A 10,470-nucleotide genomic window follows, 5' to 3' on the forward strand; every position below is an offset into this window, starting at 1 on the left:
TAATGAAGCAATATTTTTCTTCTAGATTTTTTTTCATTTTATACCCGTGAATTCCCTGCAATCCAAAGATGGCAGCAAATAAGCCTAAAGGACAGAATTCATTGGCTTTACACAAAGTCATCATGGTGGGAAGCGGTGGTGTAGGAAAATCTGCTTTAACACTACAGTTTATGTATGATGAGGTAAGAATCTGCACTAGAAACTGTCTCAGGAGATGTCTGCTACACGGTGTTATTTAAGCACTCATTAGTACAGGGGTTTTCTGAAAGGGTCTAAATGTATATGATGTGGTATGAAAGTCAGCAATTAAACTGAAGAAAAATATTTTTTGAGATTAATGATTTGCCTTCTAGAGTTACCTATGAAGGTATAATTTGGCATTTTTCAGACTTCTAAGCAATTAGATGCTCTGTCAGTATATGTTGACATTGTTCACTAGACCTATTAGAACTTATTTAGGTATTATATTTCAAAGCTTCTTCACTTAGGTGAGTTGCATGATGCCTAAAATGATGACCAATTTTTCCCATGTTTTTGATGCTGCTATTGAGGAGAGGGAAGAAAATCTGTGTCGTGTTTCCTTTTTTCCCCAGTGAAAGTCAATCCTTTTCATTAAAAGGCAGAAGTTACGGCTTCGGTGTCCTTTAAAAATTGATACTAAATGTATTCAAAGTCAGGGCTGCCTGATAGCTTAGTGGAACGCAGCCAGATATTGTGCTTGACCAGAAGCAGAGGCTTGGGTAGTGCACAGACATTGATGTTTTGCAGTTACCTCTAAAATTTCCCTGTGATGGCTGAAGAAAGCAAAAGCCTATAAGCTGTTTGGGCTGATGGAGAGCCTGCTTTACCTGTGAATCATTTGAGTACTTTACAGCCTAAATATATATGCTTGCTTATTAGTTACTGTAACCATATAAGATGTATGTTATATCCTTATATGCAAATAGAAGCATTAGCCTTGTACAGGCATGATTTAATATCGTGAAGGGTTTTTTTTCTAGTTTGTTGAAGATTATGAGCCCACCAAAGCAGACAGCTACAGGAAAAAGGTGGTTCTGGATGGGGAGGAGGTCCAAATTGATATATTGGACACAGCAGGGCAGGAGGACTATGCTGCAATTAGAGACAACTACTTCCGAAGTGGAGAAGGCTTTCTTTGTGTCTTCTCTATTACAGAGCTGGAATCCTTTGCAGCGACTGCAGACTTCAGGTAAGTTACAAAGCAAGATAATTATTCTAATTGCAGTGAGATAATTACAAGTGATTTTTTTGTTTGTTTGTTTGTTTTATAATATCCTTATAGTAGTCCAGATTGGATGACAGCTCCTACTGTAGTCAGATAATGTTTTGAGCAGATGCCTAGCCATGCCTTTACTATCTGTACCACTTGAGACATCTTTGCTGCCGTGTTTCTGGGCATGAAAAAGGCTATTGCCACAGAGCAGATACAGGGTGATGTTCAGAAGGCTTCTGCCCTTTGTAAATCAGTGTTGCTTGGCACTTGTGCCAAGCAGCAGTATTTGTGAGTAGGCATACTGCTACATGAAGTAATAGATCTGAGAAAAACTGCTTATAGACTGTATGGCTGCGTGTAATGTATGTACAATACTGCATATGCCCCAGAGTTGTCTCGGTTTTTTAGTTCTTTCTTCATATAAAGAATTAAGTTGTGCTTCTCTTAACCTGTGAAATGTCACCTAAAACAAAAGGGCAGCTGTAGCGTGTCCAGCTGCTTTATATTAGAATACTTCATGGTTACAAGGATGATGTGACTGGACTCCAGTTGAAAACTGCCCAGAACCACCATGTCTGGTGACGTCTGTCCCCAAGGTCCTAGGCGGTGTGAAGTACGTGCGTTGTATTCTGGGAGAGTGAAATGCACAGTATCAATAGCACAAGCCTTTCTACCTCTTAAAATGATTTTTGTGAACAACAGCCACGAAAAGCATCTTTGAGTAGTCTGTAGTAGCTTCACATTTTGTGTAAAGGCCTGCTGTAAATCTGTCCCTTCATTTTTGCTTGGATGGAATTTTTCTCTGTAAAAGACACTGACATAAATTTTTTAATTTACAAGACAAAAGTCCTTCACAGAGTTCTGCGTAGCATTCAGCCTTCCCATCAAAGTCAGTATTTTCCTAAATAGGGAGCCACACGGTAAAAACATTTGGAACTGGATCGTTCTGGTGTAATAAAGATTTAACAGGATAAGGGTTTTTAAGATAATTTTTAGACATGCAGCATATTAAAACACTTATAATGGTAAGAGACTATTAAACAGTATATTACAGGTGTTTCATTTTAGTTGAGAGAAAGCCTGTTTAAATCACTCATCACTATATTAAAAAAAAAAAAAAGGACAAAAGGGACCAGAAATATATATATTTTTTTTAAACCAATTCAAAGTGTAGTGAAATAGGAGAGCATATAACCTTTGAAAGAAAAGTAATGAAACAAATACAAAAAGAAATTATCTGCATCCCACTGAAATAAGGCTTCTCGGAGATGCTGTCACAGTTCAGTTAGCACTAAGTATCAGAATATGTTTCATATCATCTCTAAGGGAGGAGGAAGAGGTATGGAGAGGGGAGAAAGTGAATTTTTCTTCCTCTAGTGTTCTTTTGTGTGTGTGTGTTTATATATTTTGAGAGGGAGGGAGAGGCCTTGATTGGTTTGCAGGCTTATGCTAGGTATTCTCAACTGTGGGGGACTATTTAGTGTAGTTGAGCTCCTCTAGAGTGCAAAATGACCTATTCAAATCTGTTTAAAATCCTGTTAATGCTTCAAAGTATATGATCATCTATGGCTCTAGAAAGTCATACTTTTCCAGCAGAGGTGAGTGTTGACAATATGTGCTGATACAGCAAAAATGAAAGAAAAAACAAATCCTTTGAGAGAGATTAAAACTCTCCTCAAGCCAAATCTGGAAGTGCCTTTCAAGTTGCCTTTGAAACTGTCAAAAGCCTAAATGCTAAAATGTAACTCAGAAAAATTACATTCTTTCTGCTCTGTGTAAAAGTAACCTGTATCTCTTGAAGGTACAGTTAAAATATCTTTGGCATCCTTGAGCAGCCTGAGGGAATCCTACTTGAGACAGATATAAAAGAAAGTGGCAAGAAGAATTTGGGCGTTTGAATTGTTTTCGTGGAATTTTGTTCTGCTGGAATGACAGAACTCCAACAGGAGAGCTGATTACTGCCTTTCCATGTGTTTGAGGGGGTTCCTGGTATGCTCTGAAATGCCATGGCTTCAAGTCTTTTTTTTTTTTTTTTTTTTTTTCAATAGAAAGCAGACTTGCAACGACTAAACTTTTAAATATTTAAAAAGCAGTTTGATAAAATATGGTCCTGCTTCAAATAGAATTGGCCTGGCTCTAATTAGTTGGTTTTGTGTGGTTTTTTTGTTTGGTTTTTTTTTTTTTTTAAAGTTCTAGATTTCAAGCTAGCGTATCATTGAGAGATTTCTTGTTTAGGAGATATCAGTCTTCAGAGAGGGCTCAAAGAATATTGTCTTCTGGATTGCTGTTAGATTAACTCTTTACATGGTGAAATTGTTTGGCATTGCCAGAACAGTTAGTGTTGAAAGCTACTAGTTTTTAGCAGAAGTCTTATTTATATAGATAGTCTTATTTATATAGTGATGCAGTGAGTTTTCTTTTGGCCACCTTTCCTAATCCACTGACTAGTCAAACTACTTTTGGATAGCTGCAGACCCTGTTAGAAGATTTGCACTGATATTTGTGGGGAGGAGGAGGAATGTTGCTTTAATTATACCTCACAGACGAATGTGGTGTTGCAAGCTGCCTCAAATACACATTTGTTGGTTTCAAAAAAAAATTCTGGGCTATCTGCAGTTTCTTAATCCTGTGAGTAGATTTCTTCCACAAGACTGCATGCTACTCAGAGCTTTTTGTAACAGCAGGAGTGTCCTGCCATACACCAAATCAAGGCCCTATAGAATATCAATTAATTAACTCTCTTCAGCTTCTCTCCATTCAACTTTAAATCTGGCAATAGGATTCACCTCAGCCAGCAAAAGGAATTTGTTTCTCTGCTTTTTGTCAATCTTTCAGAAATTGCTCCACGATAAAGGGCTACATTTCACTACTAGCTTCATATTCCTTTTTGAGACAAAATAGAGAATATCGGTCTTCTGGGAAAACTGTTCTTCCTGGTACTTTTAATGCATTCCCAATTAGAAGAAAACTTTCATTATTTTTTTAAGTGCTGAACACTTATGTAACAAATCTTTGGTAGTACTGAGTTTTATTTACAATTTTAAACCCTTCATCTTAGCAGTTCAAATGGTAGAAGGGTCTGTCCTTAAGAATCTGATGCATGTACAACGTGTATCTGTCCACTGGCTTATGACAGGATGAAGAACTCTGCAGAGATTGAATATAATTGATTTGAGAAAGATTCATGAAAGGAAGCGATTTTCTCTTGCTGTGCTATGGACCATTTCATCCACTTTAAAAATGGCACGTGCCTTTTATTAGGAAAAAATCAAGTGCAAAACTAAAGTTTGAGTAGCTTAAAAATGGCAATCACAAATAGCAATATCAAGACAATGGTAAATGCTTTCAAGTAGCAACTTTGTTAAAAGGAATGAGATATTAATACAAATTCTCACCTAAACCAATCCTGTTCTACAATTTTAATTGCTTACTGATTCACCTCCTTCCTTCTTTCCTTCCTGGAGGGGACTAGTCTGTCTCTTTCTTCACTCTGTATAATGTCATAATGAGGTTTAAAATTTTACCGTTACATAAGCTTTATAAAAGGAGTAAGTGGGTTTTCACTGTAAGATGGAAGAATATTTAGTTTTAAGTTCTTTTTATGTTCTAAGAATAGTACTCCATGCGAAACTTAATTTTCTTTTCCTTTTTTTATTTTTTTTTTCCTCCAGGGAACAGATCTTAAGAGTAAAAGAAGATGAGAATGTTCCTTTTTTGCTAGTTGGTAACAAATCAGATTTGGAAGATAAAAGGCAAGTGTCTGTAGAGGAAGCAAAAAACAGAGCTGATCAGTGGAACGTTAACTATGTGGAAACTTCTGCAAAAACGCGAGCTAATGTTGACAAGGTAATAACTGGCCTCTTAGTCCGAAGAAACTCTCCATCAGTTTTTACTCTATACCTCTTTTCTGTGGGTCATACTCTGTCTGCTCATTATTTTAGCAATTATTCTTGTGAAATTTGAATCAATGCTTTTCTCCCTTAGCTTGTGCGAAGTGCATGACTAGGTGACTTCAAGCAGAACAGTGAAAATGTTAGGCAGAACAAGCTTATATCATCTTGAACTGCAGAGTCATTATACAAGACCCTCTTTCATTCAAAATTTCTTGAGGCAGCTATTTTGGACTAGACTTATTACTGCGTTTTGTATAACTAGAAGACAATCTCCTGAATAGTAAGGAATGCTGCCTGATCCTCAGCCAGAAGAAATCAGCTTACAAAAGCAGGTAAGGGAGGGATGGGAGCCTTCTCTACCCTCATTTAACCAGATGCCTGGTTGTAGGTTGCTTCGGTGATGAAGATCATTCATAGATGAACCTTTTTAAGCTGTGAACAGCTCAAGTGCCTCATGAGTTTTCAGGGATAAAACCTGGTTCAGAAGGTTATGAGAGAAAAGACAGAATCTTTGTCTCCAAGAAAATAAATTGTTGATTAGTTGTAAGTGTTTAAGCTATAACCCTAAAAGACAGGACTCCTTGGAATAGAGAGTTCAGGATAACTCTTGGCCTGATAGACTGCAGGAGTAACAGATGTGTGGCAAAAGAAATAAGTAGTTTAGTTCAACGTGCCAACCTTCCAGAGCTATTGGCAGACTTGATCACACATCAAAACGCTCTCTAATGTAAATCCTTAGGTATGAGCTGTCAAGTGCAGCATGACAGCTGTAATGTGAGTTCTCTTTTCCAGCAACTTAAACTTGACTATTGTCTCCTGTCTGTCAGATGTCTTCCTGAAGAAATTGATTGTTCAGGACTACAGTAGGAACTTCATGCTGTTCTGCAGAGAAAATTAAGTCAATGAAATGCACCAGAACTCAGTCTCATTGTTAAATACAGCTCTATCTTTTTTTTTTTTTTTTGTTCTTGTTGTTATAAAAACTAGTACCTCTCTTAGTTTTGGTGCATGACTGCAGTTAACATCCATCTATTACAGTCATTCAGACATTCCCAGCTCCTGAAAACCCCACTTCACTGTCATTTAGCAGCTCGGGGAAAAAAGTGTGGGGGTGTGTGTATGTACATATACATATATATGGGATTTTTAAAAAATATCTCTCTAACCAATAGCTTTTGCACACACATGGTAGGCTACTACAGAGCTCCAAGTTTCTTTTTGGAGTTGGTGGTGTTATGGATCCAGATTAGCCTGTATCATACAGAATTAAGGTTTGATAGGCCATCAGTGAGGCTTTGCTGGCACTAGTAAACACCAGGTATTCTTAGTTACTTGGACCACCTGAGGTTATGGGGTTTGTTATTCAAACTTCTCACTATTCTGTAAGAAATTCGGCTTCTCTGAATTCCAGAATAGTGGGTTTGCTCAGTTGGGGAGAACAGTCAGCTTCCACTCACTTTGGTAAAGGTGACACACTAAGGTTACTTACCTCAGACAGCTAAATATGTAGTACAGTATCAGTGCTGAAGCAAGCTGACAGTTGCAACTTAGTGCAGATTTAAGTGCAAGCAAGTAACAAGCAAGTGATTTAGAAATCTAAAGGCAATCTTATTTCTTGCTGGAAATGTTTAGTTACATTGATTTTCTTCAGATCCCATGTAAGGAAGGTTGATGTTTTTGCTGCAGTCAATACGAGTTTAGTGTCATTGCAGATAGAAACCTGCTGAGCTCTGTAGAAGAGCTTTTCAGTCCCTGCACTGTCAGTGTTTCCCAGAAATGGATCAAGTCCCTGACAGACCTAGAGAATGTCTCCTGAGAGAGAAAGGTCTTAGAATTGCGCAGCTGATTTCCTACAATAAAATGATAAAGATGACATTATTATTTGCTGTAGCCTCCTGCAAGTCCAGTCAAGATCTGCTTTTCAAATGATTAAAGTAGCTTTAAGCAGTCCAATCATAAAGCCTTCGCTGACAGGACGATCTCTCAAGTCATTGGTGTGTCTCCAACTTTGTCATTTTTGTTTTCTTCTAAACCACTTGACAAAAATGAAGTTCATGTGTACTTTGAGACTGTAGTTTGGCAGTTGAGATTACCTGATCTCAAAAATTGTTTATGTAGTTGCATGACTGATAACTTTGCTTTAAAGGAAATGCTGATTTTTTTTTTTTTTTCCCCCCCTAGTCACTTTGTGTTTAGACTTGCATAATGGCACATACTGACCATGACATGTTCAGTGTGTGCTACTGCTCCATTAATACATTTCTAGAATTAGATGTTGCACTTCTTCAGCCTTTACAACTCATCACTGAAAACACTCGAAATGTAAACTGATTTCCTCGAGTCTCCTCAGTAAGATGCAGATAATACATTTAAAAAAATCTTGGCTGTTGATGAAACTTGTGTTTCAATCCTTGTGGAAAATTGTCTGACAAGATTCATAAGAAAATATCAGAAGGCAGGGGAACATTATGGTCCCATGAAAGAAGCAGGATTACATGATATCAACTTGGTCTTCAAATCCAGTGAAAGATTTGTTGGATTAATATTTGTTTGCTCAAACTGGTTGTATATAATCAACTTCATTCTAAACAACTGAAATGGATATCGTCAGTGATAGCTTAAAATAACTCGTATGTCTGTGACAGTTTCTGCATTTACATTCTTACATCTTTTTTTAGGTATTTTTCGATTTAATGAGAGAAATTAGAGCCAGAAAAATGGAAGACAGCAAAGAAAAGAATGGGAAGAAGAAAAGAAAAAGCCTAGCTAAGAGGATCAGAGAAAGATGTTGCATTTTATAATCAAAATCCTGAATTTCTTTCCTACCCTGACCATACTAATAAAAACCATAATTTATAAGCATGCCATTGAAGGCTCAAGTGACTGAAATTACGCTAACATGTTGGAAATTGTAACGTACCACTAAAAGCATGAATTGGAGCTGCACTGAAAGTCAAATTCACTGAGAAAAAATGATGTGGCTTCAAGAGAAGCAAAGTTCAGTCCATTTCATAATTGCCTACCTTCTCACATTTCTTCTGAATGTAGTGTTTCATAGGCAGTCTTTTCTTCAATAGTGAACAGAGGGGGGAAGTATTACTTTGTGGGTTCTTGTAAAGCATACTTTTTTATCACTGGTAATTGTCAATTCATCTTGTCTTTTGTTGCCTTGAAAATTACAATTGTGAACGTGATACCTAACAGAGCGGTATGCAGTTGTTTTGCCATGAAGTTATGCAAATTAGAAAAGAATAATGTATATGCGAACAGTTACGTTGGGGAAAATTAGATGTGGTTCTGCATCACCTGATTAACCTGGAAGAGTGATGTAATCTTTCACATTGAAACATTTGAATATGCCTTAATTTAAAAACCGAAACATAGCAGGATGCTTAATCAAGGGTGTATTTCCACCTTTGCGGCATGGGGGCCGTCCCTGCGCGGCGGCAGGAGACTGCCTGCCCCCTGCCCGGCACAGGTACCTGAACGATTTCGCTAACTAGCTGTCCGCTAGCAGTGTCTGTTCTTCAAATGTGTGCCATACTCTGGTGTTGTGGAGAATACATAGCATATTCTGTCATCTGTAACTCGGTAAACAATACGGTCTCTTAGAATTAAGAGGTCAGAATACATGTGAGACTGAAGTCAATGAGCCTATGGCACATCTCAGCCTTGAATGGTGGTTTAAAACTTAACGTGCTGATACCTTGAAACTTCCCTTTTGCGAGTAGATTTTTGTCCAGATGTTCCTTGGGTTTTAACTCCCTGGAGTTGGGTGGAGTGGAGCTGATTCAGTAGTGCTAATGTGTTTTGAGTTAAGGTGTTGTCTGGGAAATTCTGGTGTCATCAGTTAATTTCTTTTGTGTTCCTAATACTCAGCTATGGGAACATGCTGTGTTATGCTGAAGCTCTTTGCAGGTTTTGTACTGTTTAGTCTAGTTTATGTTGATTTTTCAAATGGGGAACATTGTAGCTACTTTTTCTAGTTAATGTTGATATTAAACAATCAAACATGCTTTGCAATACAGAGACATTTACCATGTGCATCCAAAATCCCCAAATGAAACATACTGCCTCAGTTGCTTCAGAACAGCAAGAATACTAGCACACGGTTAGTATGCTGCATCTTAACTAAAAATATACCAGAATGTTTGAGGGTTTTGGACTCCTGGGGTAAGACAGGCTAGATCAATTCCACAAACTGTTACACTTTTTATACATGTGTAAGCCTATAACTGACAGTTTAAAATGTGCTCAAGCAAACTAAGTAACAAATATTTAACTTCCATGCTAACAGACGTTTTAGGGACTCAAGTCTTAGAAGTTATATTTGTCATGTTAAATATTTATCAATAGGAATTTTGTATGTGCATTTAGTAGACTGCCAAGTGCAGAATTCAAGTTACTCATGTAACTATGGCAAATAAGCCAGTCTTCATCTTACTGTGTACTCATTTGGGTCTATTTAGCCAGGGAGTCTAACCACTAACATTGTGACTTTGCTTTGGAACCTGTATACTGGGAACTGAGGTGTTATGAAGCCACTGGACACATGAAACTTGTCTTGGCTGATGCCTTATCCTGTCCTTTTATTTGCTATTTGAGCCATTGAAAGATGAATAAACTTCCATTTTTTTAAACACTTGTGCAGTGTGTTAATTGATAGCTACATTATTGATAAACTTTACTACAGCTGATGCCAGTTGTCAAGCAGTTAAACCTAAATATTCCAGAGACCTTTTTCATGTGTGTGAACACTAGGGCAGATTAAACCTAAATAGTCTGGTAAAAAGCCACTTTGTAAAAGCAGAGACTATGCATGTGCTACCTTTTATCCATTACTTAGCTCTAGTTGCTACAACAAAGTATATCAGGGCACAGGCAAACTGAAGTAAGCTTCTTCCAGAAGTATTTTTCCATAAGAATGGAAGGTGAGATTTAAAAAATCCAACAAAAACAAGCAGAGCAACCTCTAGGTGTTAATAATAAAATAAAAATGCGTTCTGAGTCGTCATCTTTTAGCACACTCAGGGAGAAGATGTGTACTTCCCCCACCTGCACGGAGTACAGCTTGAGTGGCGTATGGCTTTGTGTGTGTGGTTTGGGCACATGAGAGAGAGTCATCCAAACCGAGAGGAGCGTTTGGTTTAGCTTGCTTCTGTGTCTGAGGCCCCTGGGTCTAGCTGCGCAGGGTGCTCCTGTGCCCCAGAGCCGCCCTCCTTCCCCTGGTTCCCCTCCAAGAAGTTGAAGCTCCTTCCTTACGGTGGCAGGATCAAAGCCTTCCGTGGTGTTTCCCTCCAAGTCAGCCTAACGCCACAGTGCTCTCGCTGCCTTTTGTGAGGT

General features: G+C 38.0%; 1 protein-coding gene across 3 annotated transcripts in view; it reads left to right on the forward strand.

Moving 5' to 3' along the window:
* Nucleotides 1–9,767, forward strand: part of RALA (RAS like proto-oncogene A) — a 29,683-nt gene extending 19,916 nt beyond the window's left edge. For all 3 annotated transcript variants that reach the window (XM_033007124.2, XM_033007125.2, XM_033007126.2), the window contains exons 2-5: nt 26–182; nt 1,002–1,210; nt 4,906–5,080; nt 7,806–9,767. In XM_033007124.2, coding sequence (XP_032863015.1) covers nt 69–182; nt 1,002–1,210; nt 4,906–5,080; nt 7,806–7,928 — 621 coding nt within the window. In that variant the 5' untranslated portion in view covers nt 26–68 and the 3' untranslated portion in view covers nt 7,929–9,767. The remainder of the gene's footprint in view (nt 1–25; nt 183–1,001; nt 1,211–4,905; nt 5,081–7,805) is intronic.
* The last annotated feature ends 703 nt before the right edge of the window (nt 9,768–10,470 follow it).

The sequence above is a fragment of the Tyto alba genome, unplaced genomic scaffold, assembly GCF_018691265.1.
Source record: "Tyto alba isolate M040663 unplaced genomic scaffold, T.alba_DEE_v4.0 Super-Scaffold_46, whole genome shotgun sequence".
In the NCBI taxonomy this organism is placed as follows: domain Eukaryota; kingdom Metazoa; phylum Chordata; class Aves; order Strigiformes; family Tytonidae; genus Tyto; species Tyto alba.